The sequence below is a fragment of the Pan paniscus genome, chromosome 6 (genome assembly GCF_029289425.2).
Source record: "Pan paniscus chromosome 6, NHGRI_mPanPan1-v2.0_pri, whole genome shotgun sequence".
NCBI classification, from domain to species: Eukaryota; Metazoa; Chordata; class Mammalia; order Primates; family Hominidae; genus Pan; species Pan paniscus.
The window spans coordinates 27,817,737-27,842,269 of NC_073255.2; the positions used below are offsets into that span (position 1 = coordinate 27,817,737).

The 24,533-nt window shown below is 34.0% G+C and overlaps 1 protein-coding gene across 9 annotated transcripts in view; it reads right to left on the bottom strand.

Moving 5' to 3' along the window:
• Nucleotides 1-24,533, bottom strand: part of HYCC1 (hyccin PI4KA lipid kinase complex subunit 1) — a 119,605-nt gene that overhangs the window by 47,040 nt on the left and 48,032 nt on the right. For 3 of the 9 annotated variants that reach the window (XM_003807949.6, XM_055115758.2, XM_063605636.1), the window contains exons 8-11: nt 22,548-22,664; nt 19,360-19,447; nt 18,387-18,546; nt 1,146-6,044 (exon numbers count right to left, since the gene is read on the bottom strand). In XM_003807949.6, coding sequence (XP_003807997.1) covers nt 5,470-6,044; nt 18,387-18,546; nt 19,360-19,447; nt 22,548-22,664 — 940 coding nt within the window. In that variant the 3' untranslated portion in view covers nt 1,146-5,469. Of the gene's footprint in view, nt 1-1,145; nt 7,131-18,386; nt 18,547-19,359; nt 19,448-22,547; nt 22,665-24,533 lie in introns of those variants that run through there. The other 6 variants (XM_055115761.2, XM_055115762.2, XM_063605637.1 and 3 more) reach the window with 3 other exon arrangements.

Sequence of the window (24,533 nt, forward strand, 5' to 3'; positions counted from 1 at the left end):
AGTTAAGAACACATTTCCTAAATTACTTAGTTCCTTAGATGAAATGGAATTAACCAAACATATAATCAACTACGAGCCAGGAATTTTTTCAAGTGTCTAATAGGTTAACAGGTTCTTGTTTCCTTTTTTTTTTTTTTTTTTTTTTTTTGAGATAGAGTCTCACTCTGTTGCCCAGGCTGGAGTACAGTGCCATGATCTCAGCTCACTGCAGCCTCTGCCTCCCAGATTCAAGCGATTCTCCTGCCTCGGCCTCCCGAGTAGCTGGGACTACAGGTGCCCGCCACTATGCCTGGCTAATTTTTGTATTTTTAGTAGAGATGGGGTTTCGCCATGTTGGTCAGGCTGGTCTTGAACTCCTGACTTCAGGTGATCCACCCACCTCGGCCTCCCAAAAGGCTGGGATTACAGGTGTGAGCCACCACGCCCAGCCATAAGTTCTTTTTTCTAAGTACATGCTATAATGCAATTCATGTAATGCCACTGAGATTTCCTAAAGCCAACAAACAAAATCCTAAAATTGTACTGTTAAAGAAAACACTGAAGACTTATCCTTGATTCTTTTCCAAAGCTAACATCAACCTAACTCATTTATTCATTAAATGTCTAGATACCTACCACGCACAAAGTCCTATCTAGGTACTAGGGGCATATAATCTCTGTACTCAAGAGATATAGACTCTTTCTTCTTCTTCTTCTTCTTTTGCTTTTTTTTTTTTTTTTTAAGAGATAAGATCTCGTTATATTGCCCAGGCTGGTCTCAAATTCCTGGGCTCGAGTGAGCCTCCTGAGTAGTTGGGACTACTAGTCACCACACATGGCAATAAAGATTCTAAAGTTAGAAGGACAAAGTGATGTTACCTAAATTTGCCTGTGCTTCTGATATGACAAATAATCTGCCACTGGTGCATGGCCCATAGAGCTCATCTTCATCTTTGGATGAATACGAGTGGACCTGTCATACTCCTCAGCCCTATGACATGTAAAGCACAAAGCCAGGAATGAGGTCATTGTCTTATCACTTACCCCCAAAAGCTCTCAATGGCTCAACTTACCTAAGTCTTCCTCCTTTATTCTCTTCCTTCATATCAAAACTTCCGCAAATTTTTATAATAATTTTTTAAATGAGTAAACTGATCTGGAAAAAATATTTTTTTCAGTTTTTATTTCAATAAAACAAGAGGCAACACTTGTTGTATAAAGTACTACATATGGAGAACATTTACACAAATATACAAAAATTCAAAAAACTAAACTCCAGTTTATTTCCATAGCCTTAAGAAGGTAGGGAACACATAAAAATAGCCAAAGTCGTAGTTTATTCTTTAGGAATGTAAACTCTAGGAATACAATTAGAAACAAATATATTTACTATGAAAAGATTAGTATCACTAAATGATTAGAAATAAAGGTAAGAGGTACACAATAAGTTCCACATAAGAGAAAGCAACAATACGTGAAATAAAATCTTGGGTTTATGGTAAAAACTTCCTATTAAGACAAATGTACTCTAAAACTCTACTATAAAAAAACACAAAAACATCTCCCAAAATGTTCGTTGTTAGTTTCTTTAGATATGCACAAGTTACAAAGTATAGAAGACAATCTATTTATGCTCTCTGATGAAGAATTTAACAATATTAAACATAAATCTGAATAACTCAAAGTACTGAGTATAATTTTACTAAGCAACAAATGTAGAAGTATAAATTCATGCTCATTAAAGGACTAGAGAGTTTTAATTTTTCATACAAAGACTGGGAGGACACTATTATACATTAATTTCTATCTACAATGCTTAAAGTACCCATCAAATTATTTTTCTTTTTAAGTGGTTTTTAAAAAATATTTTTCAGTTACATTATTCAACATATATATATTTCCTTGATGTGCTTCCCTTTAATACAGATTTATTGTGCCTAAACGCAAACGTTAACCTGCCTTATTTTAAATATTTGTTTAAAATTATGTCTCAGAGTACATCTGTTCTCCGTAATTCAACAGTTTTAACATTTTAGTTTTATTCTTCCAAAATAGGCAAAATCCCTTAAAACTGGGATCATTTTGATCTATTTTGGTTTTAAAAATATATTTCCCTTTAATTCAACTTTTTAAAAAAATGAGTAATATTTGCTGAGCAGTTGCTTCACAATTGAAAAGGGCAATGAAATATTGCTTTTTCAAAACAAACTTCAGTCATCATTTAAATGCTGAGAATTCCAACTCTTCAAGTCTTGAGAGCTTGCCTTAAAAATTTCCATAGTGGTATACAAAGGACTCCAGGGTGCTTTCCTGTGGCTTCAGGAAGGGAAGGGAAGACATTTGCCCTGGGTAGTCTGGGACAGTCCCTTGAAAAGCCTACCTTGTTTCTCTCCCCACTTGGATTCCAAAAAGCTAGTGCTGGCTCCAGTGCCACCAGAATACTCCAGGCCGTTGGGTTGTCAAATGTGAGAGGTTGGGTGATTTCAGGAATCTATAGAGATTTAAAATGTGCAATGAAGCCACAATTTCTGTTCAGATCCTCTGAAATATGGGGTGCAAGACCCCAATTTTGTGTGGAATCCTTCTCATGATAAAAATATTATTCTGGATACTTAGGAGATCTGTGACCATCAGCAAATTTATAAGAAAGTGACCTACAAAAGCTACCCCAATTTTCAAATTTGAAAGTTGAGTGGGGAGAAAGTAGTATGGATAATAGTAATGGTTACCATAGTTAAGATTATCCAATTTTCATAATTTCTATAAAAACTTTCAATGTGTAATCCTCATTTGAAATAGTATCAAAGGAACTATAAAAGAATTTTGTTGTTAACATAACTCCACTCTCCAGAAAATCAATTAGTGCAAATCATTTGAAGCAAAAAATCAGAACCGTTTCACTGAGCAAGCCTGCAGAGATTTTTAAAAAAGAATATACAAATGCAAATTTGTTGTGCAGTATATAAAAGGGTGGCACCCCTTTTCATACTTAAAATTTCAGGCATTTACAGCTCTGATTCCATTTATAGTTAACAAGAAAAATATAAAGTGTTACTTTTTTACTGCAAAAATAAGGATCATTAGCAATCTAGAATTCAAATACTTAAGAAGTCATATGTCAATATTATTAAACTAATTAATTAGCTGTCAAAACCAATGAAGATTATAATGATCTAGTGTCTGACACATTTGATCTAGGGCTGTGAGACCACTGGGAATTCTACATATTAGACGAGTAATTTGTTTGCACTCTGATACTTTCTTCTCATAAAAATCACTTGGGAGCCTTGTTAAGAATGCAAATTCTGATTTAGTAGACCTAGAGTGGCACGAAATTCTGCATTTTTAACAAGATACCAGATAATGCCAATCCTACTTACTGGTCCTCAGACCACACAGCTAGCAAAGGTCTAGAGAGGTCTAAATGAGGTTCCATTACAGTGACAGAACATGAAAATCTGATCTCTCAACTGTGTCAGCTAACATTTCCCCAAATTTATTCTACAATGTTTCCTAAGCACCTCAACTTGCTTAAAATGCCAATCTTACAAATTAGTTTTTAATAATACCAATACTATTAATAACTATGCACAGGGGAAATTCATTGTTAAAGAATGACAAAAAGACATCTGTAAATTCACAGTGATATTTTACAAATATTTTAAATTGTACACAGGGTTCCTATTAAGTTAATACAATATCAAGTTTCACTGCCCGATTGCCTTACAGTTCTTAACTACAATTTATGGCAATAGATCTTATTCCATTCTGTTACTGGAGCTAAAAAAAAATCAAATTCATTTATGTCAAAATCCACATTGTAAACAGGGCTAATGAATGAAAACAAGTTCATGCTTTTTGAAGAACTCAGTTTAAACTGGTAGCCAAAGCAGTTGCAGTCAAAACTATGTTCAGAGTATAAATGCTTTGGCAGCCTTCAAAGCATACACATTTTTCATATATCTGAGCTCTGCATAAGCAGGTACAAGAGGAAAACACTAGCATGCTCTCTTGGTGACTACAGCAAGGGACTATGAAGAAGGAAACCGCTGTGTAGTCACAGTGAAAAAGAGCCAAGAACTGGACAGCTCCTTAGGTCTTCCTCAATGTTCAACTGACTCAGCCTCAGCCCTGCTTTCTCTCTCTCACTCTGAATGATGACTTAAGTACACTTGCTTTACAGGGGAACCGCAACCATAGCCAAAAGGACCACGGCTAGCAAACATCAAACTTTAATTTCCATCTAGAGGTCACATACAGATACATACAAGTTTGTTTCAACTTCTGCCATATCGTCTTTTTTATTTTTACTTTTTAGTTGGGAGGTAACTAAATTGATTATTCTTTTGATATTATACTAAGATATTTAAAACAGGCCTGTTCACTAACGAGAAAGACATTTCTTTTTTTTCGTGTTTTAAATTTAAGAACACAAACATAAACAACTTTAGTTAATATATAAATGTCCTTTGTCCATATTTCACTACCTTTATTTTCTTTCATGACATTTTATAGATGAAAAATGCATTTGCAGACAAACAATTACATATTATACAGTGGTATCTTGAGAGCTGTGTTGCAAGATTTACACTGATTTCCAGGAAGTCTTCCAATGACGTATGCTCTGAATTATAGGAGTCCAAACTAACTAGGATTTCCAAAGTCCAGCAGTAGGGTAAATCAGCTTTACGGCCTATTATACCTTAATAATTGAAAGGGATCTTCACCTGCTAAATCCAGATCAAACACTTCAAAACAACACACCTACCAGCAATCTGATTTTTGATATAAAAATGTTTCAGAGATAACAACAGAAATGCCTCTAGCCATCCCCTGGAATCATATAATATTCTAGGTACTGGGTTACCAGGCATTTTCCAGGGCTTTGAGCAAATTGTTCTAATCATAAAGATGATCTGCTTACAAATATTTTCATCACGTGCTTTTCATACACATCATTTTTATGTTTCCACATGCCTGTTTTCAGATTGGCTTCCTGACCAGGAGCTGGAGAATTCCTGGAGTTGTGCCTCTGCCCCATTCTCTATAAAACAGTTCCCATACATGCAGACTCCCTTTGACTCTGAAGGCCAAACACACAGCCACCAAAATAGGAGCTATTAAAAAACCAAACCAAACCAAAACAAGAAAAACCACCTTACAACCTCACATGAGACATAACCAACTTGATTAGACAACCTGTCAAAATTTATTGTCACTGACAATCTTAGGGCAACAATAACAAATAAGAGGAGGGAAAAAAAAAGACTCAAACCAAGGGGAAAAAATCTTAATCAAGAAATAACAAAACCATATTTCAACTTACTGCAACCTAGACAATCTTCCCTTCATAAAGTCAGGGGAGCCTTCAGAATTTAAGACATCAGGGCTCCTGTCAGGAATATGGATGAAAGACCCAGGGTACTTTCATAAAGAAGCAAAGTTGTATTTCCAGGTTCACTGGGTTATGGGAGAAAAATATGTTACTAATTAATCTGTGGACAGAGTAATGCTAATACTAGGAGGTCTCTGCTGACCTGATTGATGCTTCATTGGAAGTTCAGTTCTTTCTGAAACGTAAATAAGCTTTTCTTCTTGGAGACTACAAGCGGAAAACCTATTGGCATCTGTCCCAGCCCCACAACCAACAGCAGATGACGGGTTATGTGGGACTGTGACACCACTGACTTGTTCAAAGGATTTACTAAATACAGTCGCTGCGGTCTTAGCCAAACCATGGCTACTAGGCTTAGGTAGGGATTGGCTGGTTGTTAAAGTAAGTCTCTTCAAAGAGAGAAGCTCAAGGTTCTCACTTTGGGCTCTCTGAGTTTGTTTTCGAGCAAAGTGATCTTTGCAAGATTCCCCTGTAGTTTCTTTTTCTTTTCCTCCAGTTTTGCTTCCTCCTGACCGTCTGTGGTTCTTTCCTATACTTGTCTTGTTACTACAATTGTGACTACTGTTTGATAAACCCGACTGGCTGGTACTAGACGCAGCCCTGGAATAAAATCCCTCGTCAACTTCAGATATCTCCATCAGTTCTTCTTGACCTGTTAATTCTGTATTTCCTAAACAAAGAAATGACAAAGATTAATTAACATTAAGTATTTTAAGCAATCTTTTTAAATGATTAACACCAAATCAGTTATGCTTTAAATAAATTAAGCTTTAGCATAATTTATAAAGCAACAGATTATAGAAAATCAAAGGATAAATCAAAACATTTATTATAAAAATGTCAAAAATAGTTCACTGTAATTAAATGACAGTAATTTATAGTGTATTAAACAAAAAGCATGCCATAAACCATATCCCATTATGTTTTTACAAAGAATTCTCCCATTCATGCAAAAGATAAGAAACAATTAGAAATATCACGCAGTAAAACTAGGGGTGAACTCTCCTTCAGTAGCAAAGCAGTATAAAATCAAAGCTCTTACCAAGGAACTTTTAAAAAAATTGGTATTAGAATACTTTAAAGACTTTTTTAGAAGGTTGCACTCTATATTGTAGATTATTTTATCAAATTAAAAAATCTAGACTATAAATATCACAAGCTCAAACATAAAATTCTATATACATTATCCTTCATAACAAAGATGGCAAAAAGACAAAAGCCGAAAAAGTAATTTTAGAACTCCAAACATAAGCAGAAAATTATTTTAGAAGGAATTTTCTGCCTCAGTTTTCATAAAAATTTACTCAAAGACAATAAAGGTATAATCATTCCAAAGAGCATTAAGAGTAATTGAGAAATGTGGTGCATAATTCATGCATTTGGATTAGATTACATGCAAAATTTTTGTGACTGTGCAACTGCTGCTTAACATGCATCAGTGGCCCTTTGCCTTAAGATACCTTGGAGTGCAGCTATAAAGTGCTCTGCTAAAACTGCACTCTGCCAGGTGAGTTTATTCCATCCTCCATCATTTTTCTTACAGATTTTTGCCTCCTGATCTCTGGCAAGCCTTTGCTCTCAGTTCTAGGATCTGTGGCTGTTTCCTGCACACCCTGTATATGCTGAGCATCAATCTCTCCTAGTGTTCTGCCTTTTTCCCCATTCCCGGTTCTCTCTCCGGCCACATTTGTGACACTAATCTCAGGAATGACAAGGATGCCCAATTCAGTAGCATCATTATTGTTGTCAGGTTGCTCTAGAATTGAAGATGATAGGACAAAATGATGGATGAAAACAAAACAAAAATGTGAAATGAGAAAAGCAAAAGACTCAAAACAAAAATTAGATGACTGAATGTTATGAATTAAGCCAAATATTTGCACTGTAGTAATTTCCATAATTTATAATACTCTGATAGCACCAGAGACAATAGGGTCATATTCTTTAATTTTAAATGACAAACAAAAAATTCACAGAGCATCAATTCACGTTCTGCATTTTTTCACACACACATTTCACATGGAATATGAAAGATAAATTTTCTAATAAATCAAAATAAAATTTGTTTTTAAATTGTTCTTTTTGTGTTCTTTGGGTAATTTTCTAGTGTTTTTAAGATAATATGGTGACCACCTGAATTTATGTCAAGTCTTAGGCAAATGTTCAAGGATCTACAGCCAAACCTTTAGCTTTTGTCAACATTAGGAACCAAGCCACACAGAAGTTTCCCTTTGTACTCTTAAAATTCTAGTTTTTTTATGAGGCTACATTGAGACTGACTTAATAAACCATGATATTTGGGAAAATGCTTATTATATATGATATCATGGTTAGTAATGGCACAGGTATAGTTTTTGTCTCACATATACATCATCTATTATTAACAGTAAATATTAATGTGGCTGTGATATAGTTAAGCAGTTGATTTATTCAGACTCATACCAATTTCATAAATTTAGTTCATTACTAGACTAGAGAAAAATAAAAATGGATTTGGAAAAACAAATTCATTGTCAGCCCTTTATCTGAAAACAGCCATTATAAATGAAACAAAGAAACAAAACTCCTAACTAGTTAATACCTGTAGACATGATTTTATTCTGGTCTTAAATAAGAAAGGCATAATGTTACAAGGAGTTATTCATGTAAATGGGAAAAAGTAACATAAATATACCTAGAAGGTGACAGTAGTGAAACAAAGTTCAAAGCAACATAAGACTATGTAAAACAGCATATACTTTTTAAAAACTGTAGACCACAAACCTGCTTATGGGACATCACCTACTATTTTCAAATACTTTCGTGATAGGATTATCAGACTCCCACTAATGATGCTGAAGGCTGAGAAACAGTAACAGGTAGTAAAAGAACAAAGGCCAGAGCCACATATTCCTGTGGTTCCCTAACTTAGCTGCACATTGGTATCACCTGTGCATCTTTAAAAACTACTGATGCCTGGCTCCAACCCCCAAACATTCTAATTTATAATTAGTGTAAGATATGACCTGGGCATAAGATTTTTAAAAGCCCCAAGTGACTAACGTGTAACAAAGTCTGGGAACCACTGCTCTATTCCGATTCTTTCAAATTTTAAAAACTTAAGATAAAAGTTGTTACGGGTGCCTTGGATACTCCATACCCAGCAGCAATATGCACTTCTGGGAGCCCCTCCTCAAAGCTTCATGGTGCCTCGCACTGCTGAGCCAACACGCTGGTGTAATTATTTCCCCTTAATTAGTGCTTCATAGGCTTTTGACTAAAGGTTCTCTAAATGAAGTTTTTATTTCCTAGATAGGCTGAAGAATGTTGGTGAGGTAGTAGTGCACTGCTGCTTCTGGGTGCTCTGTAATAAAGGATTAATGAAACTAAAAACCTCCAACCAAGCCTGTTTCCAATTGCTAACAACTGTCTTCCAAGTTAGGGCAAACAAATTCTTATTGAGGTACATGCCAGAGGTCACTGCAACTGAGATAAAATCGCCATGGCACTGTGGAGTGACAGCCAAGACTTGTTTATTTACATTGTGGAAGCTGTTTCACAAAAGATCTACTGAAGGGATCTCCAGTCCAAAAAAAATCAAACTTTGGAAATTATCCAGACATTAAAAAGGCAATGAATATTAAAATTTAATAAAATTTTAAAAGCTAAGCATAGGTGGCCTAATAGAATACAGAACAATACTTACATTGAATTGCCCTAAGTCGCTTTCTTGAGAGTGTTCACATATATTATTCAATTGTAATCTCAAAACAATCTATTAGTGAGCCTCTGAAGTAGGCAATTTGATTCCCACTTACAGACAAGGAAACTGAAGTTCAGGAAGAGCTACACAACTATTCAGTGGGGGAAGCTAACCAGTAAAATCTTTTAACTTCAAATGTCTCTTCTAACATACTATAAATACTAACTCTAACTCTTCATTTGAGTCCGTTTGAGTTAAATATCCTCTCACATCCCACAGTTAGGTTTAATTTATTCGTGTAGATTCCTGGCCATTTTACAAAAAGCAAACAATTTACTTTGAATGGAGAGCCGGAGAAAATAAAAGTCTGGAAGAAATCCTAGGAAAGTAATAACTCTTGAGTTTAGGTCTGTGTTTTTTTTTAATTGGGTCAATTTTTCAAGAGATGCCAATGAAAGCTGTTAATCTAAAGTAGTGCTTCAATGGCAGAAATTTAGGATTTTGCAAGAAAAACTAGAAAATGACAGGGAGAATATTACATAAAGCAGTACCACGCAACTGAAATGTAATCACATTTATCAGAATAAAGGTCTGCAGCCCAAGAAGTAATGATATTACATTATTAAAAAAATCATGGAATTAAATGGCAAGTAGAAAAATAAGATCATGTGTTTTCCCACAAGCATAAGTCTTTACCTAATTAATTGATACTTGTTATCACTCAAAAATGGTTAACAATGGCAGATTTTTTAAACTGCTTATTAAATTTATAAGAAGAGCAAGTAATTCTGTACAGAGCTAGAAAGAACAGAAACATAATTCTCAGGAAAACTACAGAATAAAGAAAGATAATTAAGTAATCCAAACAAACATTTGTTATCTAATCTTGCTCTCTATCAGCTCTCCAACTTCTTTCCCTATATAACTCTGTGACCCGACATTCCCACCCACACTGTCTTACTGCTGTCCTGGCTGCTGTCTTCTCCTGGTGGCTGAATGGCTCATTTCCTTACTTCAAATCTTTTTCAAAAATTTCCTTTACAGTGAAGTCTCCCTTGGTCAACCCATCCAAAGTTTTAATAGCCCCCACGTTTCACATACCCTCTTCCTTGTTTCTTCTTCTTAGCGCTTAACACTCTCTAACCTACAATTATTTATTTATCTTGTTTCCTAGACCTAAGTTCCATGAGGAAGGAGTTTTTAAAATTTTCATCTAGTCACTACTATGTATCTAGTACCTGGAAAAGTAGCTTGTATATAGTAGACACTCAATACATCTTTTTTTGATGAATTGAGTGAATATTCTGTTATGAGATTAAATTATTAGAATAAATAAAAGTGAGAAAACATACAGAAGACATGAGAAGGGTAAGCTGTGAATGTGTTACTTGACTGGATAAATGAAATACATATAGCTTATGCTAACAAGAATTTTTACATGGCAAAGAAAAGCAAAGCCTCTTTGTTTTGGAAAAGTGAAGGAGCCGTCTCTAAATGTAGGTTTAGCAAGATGCTTAGGTCAAAAAGATCATTTTTAAAATCTATTTTTTTATTATGTTATCCAGAGGATGGCATATATAGCTAAAGAGTAGAACTTAATCCTTTCTTTAAGAAAATTATATAGAAGATGCTGTAAGGGAATATAAACGCATAATAAAATAGATTTTGTTTTTCCCAGAACTTAACAATCTATGCAAATGGAGTCATGATTAATCCACACCTTAAAAAAAAAAACAAAAAACAAGTACTTGACTTCAAATAATTCAAAAAGCTCAAAAAAGATCCAAAGAGAAACTTCTCAGGATATATTTTATTTGTGTAACCCCCTATATGCACAAATAGGTAAACTCTCCACATGTAGAAATGAAAGTTAAAGAATACTTTTAATAGACATTTCCAAATTAGTTCTCAAAGGTACTCAAATAATTTTGCCCAAAAAAAATTCTTCCAGCTTTAAGAAAAAAAGTGAAGCAAACTGCAAATATTATTAAAACTGATGACGAAAAGTTGTGATTTCTCTCAAATGTCATTTTATAATCCCAAATATCTATTTTATTATGTCACTTACAAAACCACCTTAGCTTTTGCTTTTATTTGTTTTATGGCTGCCATATTTACTAAAGGTGATAATTTTAATAAAAGAATAATTTATTTATTCATAGAATTTATACATCTCTGTACTCAGATTACTTTGAGTCTAAAGGCATCTGGCTATGATATGGGGTGCTTATGAACTTATTTGTGAAAATAATAAGCTGAACCTTTAAAAATATAATTTATTATTTGTCTGCATCATACAATTTTTTACATGAATTATGAAAAATACTTTAACTTAAAATAAACCCCAAAACAAAGTCATACACATTCTTTTACAATTTATGAGATGTAGATATTTTAAATGCCATAAGATACCAGAACAAATATCCTTTAATATAGTCATTTTATGTTTATAATATATTCTGTTCAATGGAGAAAAATGTTATCTGTATTCATTAAGCTATTCCTTACAGTGTTATTTATAATAGCAAAGCTCAGAAACAAATTTCTTAACATATTAGAAGAATGATTAAGCAAATGATGGAATATTAACTCAATGTGATATCATGTAGCCATTAAAATAACTGTATTTACTAGGAGAACTAGGGAAAATGTCTGACAATATTAACTAAACAAAAACAAAACACCAAAAACGTTTAAATAGAGTACAACCATGAAAACATACATGCATAGAAAAAACTAAATGAAAATTCTTTAAATACTGGAATTATAAGTAAATATCCCCTAACCTAGTTTACTATCATGTTGTTATACTGTTCTTCAACAAAACAAGAAAAGAAAGAACAACTTGCTCACCCTATGTTATACATTTCTTTATCATTCACTCACTTATTCATGCATTCAACTGAAATTTGTTGAGTACCTGTAATATGTCAGACATTGTTTTAGATGCTGGGGATACAACAGCCAAAAAGATAGACTCTTCCCTCACTATATAATAAGGGAACAGAGCTCACACTGTAATATCGGAACCAAGTAAACAAGAGAATTTAAATAGCAGAAAATGCAATAAAAAAAATAAGATGGCAAAGAGTAAGTAGGGTAGTAGGGGATAAAAGTACTTAGATGGGTGGTCTGGGAAAACCTCTTTGAAGAAGAGATGTTTAAGCTGAGGTTTGAATGATGAAAAACTGCTAGCCACACAACAATCTGGAGTAAGGGAAGTCAAGGTACCTTTCACTATTCAAATTTCAGCTCAAATACTCCAAATAACTAGACAATGCCCCTAAGGCAGAATGGCTTAGTATGTTGAAGTGTTAGAATGAAGGAGTCTAATGAACCAGGGTGAGAGTGGTCTTAAAGTGAGGTCAAAGCAGTAGTCAAGAGGTCATATCACCAGGATCACATATGCCATAGTACGAAGTCTGGATTTTATTGTTATTACAGTGGATGGCCAGTGACAGCTACATGAAAAAACTATTTGCATATCTTTCATACTTTACTAGTCTTTTTTATCAATAGAAGTCACATTCGCGTAACACAAAATACTGAGCATAAACTGTGTCCCAAGTCAGAAAGAATAGCACTGTGGCAATGCTTAACCTGGGCCAGTATTTACAAGGCAGATTAGAGGAAAGCAAAGCTATCACAGAAACACAGGATGGGACCCTGCAGTTAAAGGGCTACACTCTGAGCAAGGGCAAAAACAAAGACTAAGATGTCAAAATCTGAGCTCTGAAGCAGTAAGTAGGCTTTCTAGGTAAGAAAAGAGCAGCCTGGGGCATACAGAAAAACAGTCTGGAACAAGACAATTTATATAGACACACCAGTTAGGAGCTATTAGCAGTTTCCATAAGAGAAAAACAGTCAGATCTTTAGCTTTAGTTGTATACATGGTAAATGACAGAATTCTCCTTATTGAGGTGGATTCAATTACTCTCAGTAACTCCTTTTGTCATCTTTATTAAGTCTCAAGTTTTAAATAAAATCCAATAGAGAATTGCAACATAAGGCCGCTGCAGGACCAGGTGAATCCTTTATGATTATTACAGATCCTCATGACCACATAGCACAGACCAAAAACAGCTCAGCAACACCTATTACAAAACTACCTGTAAAAGCTTATTTCTTCCTTGGTGTGCAATGTGCAGCAAATGCTCATAAAAAGGTGGAGAAAGGAGGAGTGCTCAATAATCAATAATAATAAATAATAACTTTCTTAACTACAGCAAGATTTATGTAAGTCCCCCTTAGTACAAATGTAGAATACAATAATTTACGAACAAGTTTTTTTGCCTCATGAGACCAATAATTCTGTCTCTGGCTGGAAAATTTTTTAACTTCATTTTACCCGGAAATAAAATGAGATTTTTTGTTTTCCTCAAAAATTGTGTAAGTCAGGATTCTGTACACAGTCTTTCTTTCCTCTCTCAAACTTAATATCCACATGTGTCAAACATATCAATGTATTTCAGCTCTTTGGTTAATATGTCTTTTTTCCTTGAGTAATCTAATATTTCCTAATATTTTATTTTGTCCTCCATGGAAGTTCCACATTGAAAATGCCAGTTAAAATTCACAAAATTTTTGGTAAGAAAGAAATGCTTATTTTTGTCCAAATGTTTTATCTTCTATATTGGGAAAGAAAATCTGTTCCTCAAATAGCATTTTAGAATCTGAAAGTAATGGAGCTTCTCAAAATGATACTAAAAGTATTTACATTTTTAAAAATAAAACTGCCAGATAATTTTTTATTTTCTAAATTTCCTTAATAAGTATAGACAACCTTTAAAATAAAAACATACACATTATAAATTTTTAATTGCTGATGTAAAAATTATTCCAATAGACAATTCTTTAAAGTTTACTACTTTGGGGTTTAAAATTATTACCATTTCTTTGTTTTTCAAAATGCTTCTTAATTGTTAGCAACTTTATTTCTCCTCAACTGAAGACTTTTCTCATAGTTGTAAACTCAGATTTACAAAATAAATGTTCCATTTCAAGATTTATTACAATTTACCTTTTGTAATATCTAGAAAGACAACCTTAAATGCTTAAAAATATTTATAAACAATTATTATTTATAATATTTACTAAAATACACCCATTATAATTTTTCAGATTTGTTCAATAATTAGTACTTCCTTGCTTTATCAATGTTATTATACAGCAGAAATTTATTAGAATTTTCTAAATCAATAACCAGTTTTAAATGTTTTCCGATATGAATTGCAATCTTTTATTCTTTTCTTTTTTCATCTAATAAGCTAGTACTAAACCACTGAATAAGCAAATTATGAAACAAATCACTTTTTTGTTTTTTTTAAAATCTCTTTGAACTCTGTTATAATCATTTAACTTATTTAAATATGATGGCATCCATTAAAGAGAAGCAATTATTTTAAATGCTGAAAAATGCAATAAAACTGCTTTAACAACATGAAACTGTACTTTCTTTTTATTTCAACTACATAAATTTCATTTAGTCTGATTGTTCACATAAACACTGCATATAATTAAATATTCTAAAATTCTTGCAGTACTTATTTTGCATCATTAAGTTAGAAGACTTAAAAATATATACAGTTGCTACTTTTAATTCTTTTTTACTACTTAAAATTTTGTACTCTTGGATCCCCTAACTGAAAATAATTAAATGCATTGTTATTAAAATAAACCATTTAACATATGCCAGGACCAAAAGTAGGGAAACATTGAAAGTATCTTGTTTATAAACATTCCTTTTATTATTGATACCTACTAGTTGCAAACAGTTATAACTGTACATAAATAAGAAACATAAATTTTGTCTATGTAATTTCTATTTTTATATTAACTTGGGATTGAAACAATAACAACATTTTTAAAATCCTTACTGTAATAGTGATATACACGTTAGATAATAAAGTTAGAGTACTATACTCCAGTACCACAGAACATACAAAAAATCTTTAAAGTAATTGTTACTATTATATAACGTGTATTTTTGCATTTGATGCTATACTCAAACTAAACAAGTTTAACTCAAATTGAGAAAATCCAAAGTACAAGTTTCAAAAACTTACAGTTTTGGGAAAGTACTAAAGAATCACAGGACAATTTGAACAGCAAACTAGCTAATAAAAACTTATTAAGAATACACTTATTGTGTAGCTAGTAAAACAAACAAAACTGTTCTTAATTAATTAATAATCTACCTTTATGTAGTGCTTTAAAGTATACCAAATGTTTTCACTTACTTGTCTCGTTATCTCACAAAGGCACAAGTGGGAAGAATGATGGGCAGCAATAAAAAAATCGAGATTCCACTGGATAAGCCTTTTGATTAGTTGGCAAAAAATATAAGCACTTATTATTTGGAACTATAACTTAATTAGGGGACTTTTATAGAATGAATGACTCGTATTACAATAACTATTTTGAAAGAAAGGAGGAAATCTCTTACATTGTTCCAAATATGGAACAATGCCATATTTGGCCTAAAAAGGGCCCAAATTGGCCCAATTTGGCCCAAAAAGGGCCAATTGCTTTCTTCTTTCCAAAAACTAGGAAAACAAAGAGGCAAGGAGAAAGAGAAAAAAAAAGAATATTTCTTAAAGTTCATGGTTCTCGTCCCTTCTCCTTTCCCAATCTTCATCACCACTGGCTTAAGGTGGGATATTCCTTGTTTCTACAGCTGAGGGTTTGGGAAGAAATTCATCCTACTGTGAGGGTTGGTGTGGTGAGGGAATAGTAGGGATATGAGTGGGTGGAATGGGAAACACATTTAGAGTTCCATTAAATATAGAAACTCTAAATGTATTTTCATACAGCCATAAACTGAACTTACATTCTATAGTGCTATGTTTCAGAAACATTATGAGATAAAAAGGCTGTTGTGGCTCACCCTGGGATCTACAAGCCCTTTAACATTGTTTCTAAAGAAATGTATAAACAAATTTTGTTTTGATTTATATATAAATATTAACAATAGAATTTATATATTAACACAATTAAATTTAAAAATCTAATTATAAAATTAAAAATATAAAAATATAAAAAATTAAAAATATAAAAAAATTAAAAATAATTTGAGAAATTTGTAATTTATATATAAACAAAATTAAATTTAAAAATCTATTTATAATTTGAGAATTGTCTATATATCTAAGAAGTACAGCAAAGGTGTCTACCTTCCCCACAGGAAGCCAGTGCCTGTTAGAGAGCCTAGAACAACGAGTTCAAGTAGGAAGCAGGACCATGAGGATAGAAAATAGAAACCTTTTAAATTCAGCCGAACATGGTAACTTTACTGCTCTAGAAGGGAAAGCCAAGACTACCCTAAAAAGGGAGGAGACTGCAACCTACCTGTAGAGGCAAATAAGAAGGACTTAAGAGTATTTTAGAGTCCAATGGATAAAGGGAATTCATACTAAAGAAGAGTGATAAACAAGGCTAAGCTGTATTCTGTACCTGTTCCATGCATGTGACTTACTTTTTATAGTTCATTCACTTCTATATTCTCATCTGTGACTTTATTGTTATAATAAACGGAGTTTCCCAAGTGTTAGAATTGTGAAGGGGGACAGGTGGTAAGAATGCTACTTTAATGAGGGTACAATCCTAAGACAGAGTGCTAACCCCTCAAGTGGCAGCCAAAATACAATCTGGAAGATATGTAAGAATCTGCTAGAAACAATACATTCAAGCAGTCTTTTCTCTCGTTTTGTAATTTTTTTCCTATAAAATATGTCTGGGAAATGGCTTCCATTTTGTTGCAGGGTACAGACCTCCTTGTTTAAATGTACGCCTGGACATGCACACGTACTCTCTCTCATACGCACACATATGCACAAATACAAGGGAGCATCAATATTTCACATTTTTAACGGCAGGACCTACATTTCTCTCCCAAATTCCCAATATGTCTACCTAAATAGCAAGAAGGAAAGTGGAAAAGAAATTAAAATTCATTCTTGTGCTTCCTGTAGCAGTAGCTTAGAAGCAATTATGGCCACAGTAACCACTATGATCTGCTTCATTGCCTCCGTGCCTGTTTTCACACATTAATGCCAAAACAGAAAAACCAATCTCAGGGTAAACCATATCTAATTAAATTACTTTCTACCTGTAATCTAGCCCATTCAGTAGCATAATTTTCACTGAAGAAGCTGAAGTATGTTTAGACTGTATGTTTTAAATGGTGGTATAATTTGCCTTGCTATTGGCAAACATCACCGCCTCTTTTATGCTTTCCTATGGAACTTTCAAGAATTGCCACACTTTAAAAACACCAAAAATGATCACTAGGTAAGCTGGATAATCATTATTCTTTTTTGACGTACAATCACCTAGATTCTTTAAGTGAAAACAATGGCAACTGTTCTCATCACCAACTTTCTAGTTTACCATAAATAGCTCCATTCTTCTCCTTTCCCATTTTCTCTATAGAAACCACAACACAACCGGTACTAAATATACCAAAAGGAACTACTATTTTCACCTCAGTTTACAGGAAGAAGAAAATAGAGAATGGATTTTGTTTTACCTCTAATATACATGTTTGCTTAGGGTAAAGAAGTAGCTTTTTGCTTCCCACCAAGGTTACCTTCTGAGGAAGGTGATAATTTCCTTCTTAGACTGGTTGTTGACACTACAATAACTTCTAGATAGGAGGGAAGTTATAAAAATAATATGAAATTAAATAAAGAACAATAAATTAAAAGACAAGGGAGGGAAATGGGAAAGCACTGAAAAAGCCATAGTGAATGAAATTGACTTCCAATAAAATTTTAAAATAATAAAATGAAGCAGACAAGAAGGGATATATATATACACACACACATACACAGAATCTTGAAAGAAAATTAACTTCAAGAAAATACAAACAACTAGTATTGCGTCAACACTATGGCATTCTTTACCAGAAAGTCCAGACAAAGTGTTTAAAGTCCCTATTAGTTGTTCTACTTCAATATGCAAATTCACTTGCTTAAGAGTTAATTGAGAAATCAGAAATATTAATTAAGGAACATTTGCAAATACTTTTGAATACAAGCCCAAAATGTATGAGTAATTTTAAAATGCATTTTCCTTATTCTCCTACTGAAGTAACAATTTCAAAATGAATATGATTTTTAAATAAATTTTCATTCATATGTGTAACATAAGGGGCTCCATTTTTCTTATTGCCTATTGCTCCTAGATAATAAATTAGGAGTTAAGGGCAACTCCACAGCTCTTTCTTCCAGATTACTATTTACTGAAGTTAGAAGTTATAGCTCCACAAGTACAGTGAAAAATGTAAAAGAATCAACAATGGTTTGACTTGAAGAGTTACATATTTCTTACCATGTCTTTTCCACCTATGACCCCTTATTGACATGCTGGTTACTGCATTTCTTGATATTCGAGAGGAAGTTGGTGTGATTTCAACTTGAATACACCTTGTACCTTCCTTATTAGATTTCATGGGACCATGAGGCAATGAAGCCTTTATTGCATTAGCAACCTAAGGAGAAAAATATAGTTTAAGATCAACATGAGCAGATGTATTATGTAACCCTTAGATAAAACATGATGCTAAACAGGCTTATACAAAGAGGCTCTTCCCAAGCATTTTATAAGATGATACAGAAATCCTCTAAGATAAGAATAGGAGGCTAAGAGGGAAATTCATGGTTAAAAAAATATGTAAATGATAAAGTTAAAAATTTCAAAATATTCAATTAGATTTCCAAATGCCTAATGTTAATTAATAAATGCAGCTAAAGTATGTTAAGGAGAACAATTCTCATAAGTTAAAAAGACAGTTAGGTGTCTAGGAAGTCGGTCTAATAAAAAGTTTTATTTTAGCCAGGTGCAGTGGCTCACGCCTGTAATCCCAGCACTTTGGGAGGCCGAGCGGGGCTGATCACCTGAGGTCGGGAGTTTGAGATCAGCCTGACCAACATGAATAAATCCTGTCTCTACTAAAAATACAAAAAATTAGCTGGGCATGGTGGCATGTGCCTGTAATCCCAGCTACTCAGGAGGCTGAGGCAGGAGAATCGCTTGAACCCAGGAGGTGGAGGTTGCGGAGAGCCGAGGTCGTGCCATTGCACTCCAGCCTGGGCAACAAGAGCAAAACTCCGTCTCAAAGAAAATTAAAAAAAAAATTATTTGTTACTTTTCTAAGTTATAAAACTTCCATGTATAACAAGAGCATGAATACACTGAGTATTAATCACATATTAATGAACTATGAATGGCTCTCTCTCAATTTATAGTTCTAAATTGAGAAATCTTAAATTATAAAATTTACATAAATAAGTCAGGCACCTACCAGCAATGGCTCTGGATATAATTCTAGCTGGGCTCTGTATATAATATCATCCAGTGCTTTTTGAGCTAGATCCCATTCTCCATTATAACTATAAAATTAGATGAATTAAATGAAGAAATTATAATTATTTATAACTGAACAAAATATAATGAGAAACTATCTTTACTGAAGAAAATAAAAGATCATATTAGCACATTGCTTAACATTCTACTCCTCTTAAAAATGTATTTTTAAATCTTTGAATTCCTTTCAATTGCATCTAAATGCCTATTAATAGCAAAGAAAATTTTATAGATGTACATTTCTTCTCTAAATAACATGACTATTTATAGAACAGAAATAAAAAAAGCTAAGGCAATTTCAAAGCATTTTATACTTTCAAAGCAAATCAGAGAATAATAAATTATATACCTTAGAAAAATGTTCAGAACACTTTATGGCCAAATTATTCTGTAACTCCCACAGTTTTTAATGAGAATCTACTACCAATGTGGCTTGCAGTATCCTGAGTAGTTATTTCTTTGCATTCTGATAATCACTTAGAAGTGTATTTGCTACATGTTGCAAATAGCAGAGCAACGTGAGGGAATAAGTGTGTGTGCATGTGTGTGTGTGTCTGTGCATGTGTGTGTGTGTGTGTGCGCAAGTGTGAGTGTGTGTGTATGCATAATTTTCAAAGATATGCCAAACCCTTCCTAAAAATCAGCTAAATTACAAAAATGAACAGGGATATAGTGGCTTGATCAACTTCCAACAACATAAAGAGGTATAAATTACATTGAGTGCAAGCGAGGCCTAAAAACTGGCAAGAACATTGCTCCCACCATAAAAACAAGATAAAGCCAGGTAATCTACAAAATTATAAATTCTCAAGAATCCATCAAAGAGCCGAGGTAACAAGGGCTTCCACACAGCTGGAACCCTAAAGGGAGACAGGTGCCTCTAAGGAGAGATGGGCCACAATACAAGCAGGTAAGAAACATTTAGCTAATTTTCTTAACAAATTCCTAGAAGCCAAATTGCTAAAAGATAACTCATGGGCTAGCAGGAGAGTACAGAATCTCTAAAAGCACATACAAGTGGGAGCCTGTATCCACCACAGGCTCTTCGCCATAAATCTCCTTTAGGCACTCACAAGAAAAACTAGAAACAGGGCAGGTCAGAGAAAACTGCCCTTGATGGTATAGGCCTGAAGGAAAAGAGTAACCACTCCTGTGAGAAAAGTACAAAGAGCCAGCCAGATGCCTTTATCACACAGAACAAAAATTTTAAAGCCTTTGGGGAAAGAGCAGCAAACCCTTTCACCCCCCAGGGTACAAGTGAAGACCAATTCGGCTCTGAGGGTAAGAAAAAAAAAAAAAAAGCAAAAAACCTCTCATTCTATGCTGAGATAAGTAGGGGGGGGGTCATCACTGAAGGGGCAGGACTACTGAGAAACTCCCATCCCTGAGATGCAGGGACATGGGATCAGCCTAAAACTGAGGCTGGACCAGGACAACAGAGAACACTACCTCCTCCCATTTCCACGCCCCCCCACCCAACCCCACCACCGCCCCAGCCACCACCAGGCTAGTGCACACCCAGAACCAAGCAACAGAACTCTACTGCTGGAGGAAGGGGTGAGAACATGGAGAGAAACCTATCTGCAGTGGAGGCATACAGAGAAGGCTGAAAGCTGAGGACGAAGCAGGAGTATTAAGAAAAACCCTCCAGCAATCCAGCTCTCCACCTAAGTACCAGGTAGCACTAGAGGAATTTGAAGTAGATGGTGCCCTGAGGGTAACCATAACAACAAAACCCAATCCTAGGTCACTTCTGCCTATAATAATTCCACTAGCAGCCTAGAAGAGGCATGCCCATTTCCTGTCATAAATAATATTTACCTCAGTCTCTACTGTCCTACTGCTAAACAAAATCATGAACAATCAAAAATTACAAGGCACATGAAAAGCAAAACAAACAAGACCAACTCTGTCAAGAGATAAAGCAAGCAGTGGAACTAAATTCATAGATGACCTAAATGTTGAAGTTATTTGGGAAATTAAAATAACTATGACTAATATACTAAAGGCTCTAGTGGAAAAGACGGACAACATGCATGAACAGATGAAGATTTCAGCAAAGAGACGGGAACTACAAGAAAGAGTCTAATGAAATGGCTAGAAATAAAACACGGTAACAGAGATGAAAAATGCCTTCAGTGGTCTCCTTTCTAGACTTGATCTAGTCAAGGAAAAAAATCCATAAATGCTGAAGATATAGCTAACAGAAATTACTCAAACTGAAACACAAAGAAAAAAGATAAAATAAAGTAGATCAGAGCATCCAAGAACTGTGGGACAATATTAATGGTCTAACACAAGGATCAGAAAATTTTTTCTTAATGGGCCAGGCAATAAGTATTTTAGGCTTGTGGGCCGTACAGTCTCACCTATTCAACTCTGCCATTGCAACACAAAAGCAGCCATAGACAATACATAAACAAACAGGCATGACTGTATTGCAAAAAACTTGACAAAAACAGGCATCAGGCCAGACTGGGCCCACAGACCATAAATTCTGCCTTTAAGAAGTTTATAAATTCTGTCTTCAAAAAGTTTATACTCCACTAGAGAAAATTAAAAGTATCAAGTGAATATAATGCAAAGTAAATGAGATACATATAATAAGAGAATTATAAAGTAAAAGATAGGGTTCAAAGAAAAATACTAGTACCCAAGTCATCAGGTAAGACTGAGACTGAGCGCCAATATTAGAAACTAATAGAAAGCTAATAATAAACTATTTCTAATCAAAGAGGCTCTGAAATTTTTTTAAGAGCTAAAGTTTCTGGCAATGGAAAAATATATTTCTTGAGGAAAAAAAGCTATTTGGAAATTATAGCAAAAAAAAAATGAAGAAAGGGACCATGAATATATTTAAGTGTTACTAATTTTCATTCCGTCCTTGAATTTAAGAAAGATGATGAAGTGTTTTAGTTGGTTAGAAATTCTTCAGAACTTTAAAAGATATGTTTTAAACTAAGATAATAGTTTTCAAGTATTAAAACTATTATCAAGATCTTCATATTTCACAGAAAGTATGCAAATCACTTATCTATTGACATTATAATATAGTGACAATAGATTAACAGGCTATAATTTTCCAAAGAAATTAAATGTTTATTTCGCATATGATGAGATACTTACAAGGCAAAATAAATCCCTGTTAACATTTGCACCATGAATCCTGAAGAAACTGGTATCCTGCTACTTATACCTTTGTATTTTCTTACATGTTGTCGAGGATATCCACAAACACAGATTCTAGAAAAACCAAAATAAATGTATTTCTAAAATTGGTAAAATTTTAGGTGATTTATTTTAACATTTATAAGCCAACAATGTACTAGGTAAACTTTCATAACAAACCTAATATTTATGAAACAAAGAATCTTTCCAAACAGAACATTTGTCTGTAATATATTCCTGAGTAAGTTATACCAGGAAAAAACATATAAAGCTGAGGTATGTTGATAGACAGAGTAAGTGAACCAGATTCACTTACTGGTTAGTTCACTAATTTTGGTCAATTAACTACCAATAATTTTTGGGTACCGCTAAACCTACTACATGAAACTTGGCACTGCCCAGGCTCAGTGGCTCACACCTGTAATCTCAACACTTTGGGAGGCCAAGGCAGGTGGATCACCTAGGCCAGGAGTTCAAGACCAGCCTGGTCAATATGGTAAAATCCTGTCTCTAGTAAAAATACAAAAATTAGCTGGGTGTGGTGGCATGTGCCTGTATTCCCAGCTACTAGGGAGGCTGAGGCAGCACAATCACTTGAACCTGGGAGGTGGAGGTTGCAGTAAGCCAAGATCGAGCCACTGCACTCCAGCCTGGGTGACAGAGTGAGATTCCATTTAAAAAAAGAAAGAAAGAAAGAAAGACAAAAGAAACTTGGCACTATTTGTCATAAATAGATGTGTGGTATGATCCACAATTTCTGACAAAGTTCTTGACACAAACTGCAGGATCCAAAAAAATTCTATAAATTAGACTCAAACTTCATACAGTATACCATAATAAACTTCAGATAGATTATAACTGTTAATGTTTAAAAACCACAAAGGAAATAAAACATAGGCAAATAGTTACATACTCTTTGCATGCTACCTAAACATGACACCAAAGGTAGAATGCTAAAGAAAGATCAATAGATTTTACTTTTTTTTTTTTTTCAAGAAACTACCATAAACAAAATGACATGTAAATAAATATTTATTTCTTGGCACATGTATACCTATGTGACAAATCTGCACGTTCGGCACATGTGTCCCAGAACTTAAAGTAAAAAAATAAAAATAAAAAGAAGACATGGAAACTAAAAAAAAAAAAAAAAAAACAAAGAAATATTTATTTATTATTATTAGTTTTTTAAAGTCAAGGTCTTGCTGTGTGCCTAGCCTGGAGTGTAGTGGCATGATCATGGCTCACTGCAGCCTTGAACTCCTGGGTTCCAGCAATCCTCCCATCTCAACCTCCCCAGTACAGGTGCATGTCACCACACCCAGCTGTTTAAAAAATAAATTTTTTTTGAGATGGGGTCTTGCTATGTTGTCCAAGCTGGTCTTGAACTCCTGACCTCAAATGATCCTCCCACATCAGCCTCCCAGTCGCTGAGATTACAGGTATCACACTCAGCTCCAGAAATATGTATTATAGTGAGGAATATTTAAGGAGTACTAAAGCTAAGGAGTATTTATTATAACGAAAAGGAAGCAACCTAAAAGTCCAACACAGGAGACCAATTATATAAATCATTCAGAGAATACTATAGAAACTAAACATAATGTTTTGAAAATCTATTTAAATGACAGGGAAAAAAAACTGTCCAAAACAACAGATGCAGCATAATCCCATTTTGCAATAAACAAATAGGCGTATAGTGTGTGTCACTGCAAAAAGAACATTAAAAAGTCATAGTTATCTCTGATCTGTGGGATTATAGATCTATTTTCTTCTTTATATTTACATGTATTTTTGAACTTTCTGACCAACATGCACTGTTTTATTGTTTGTTTGTTTTTTGTTTTTGTTTTTGAGATGGAGTTTCCCTCTTGTTGCCCAGGCTGCAGTGCAGTGACATGATCTTGGTTAACTGCCACCTCTGCCTACCAGGTTCAAGCAATT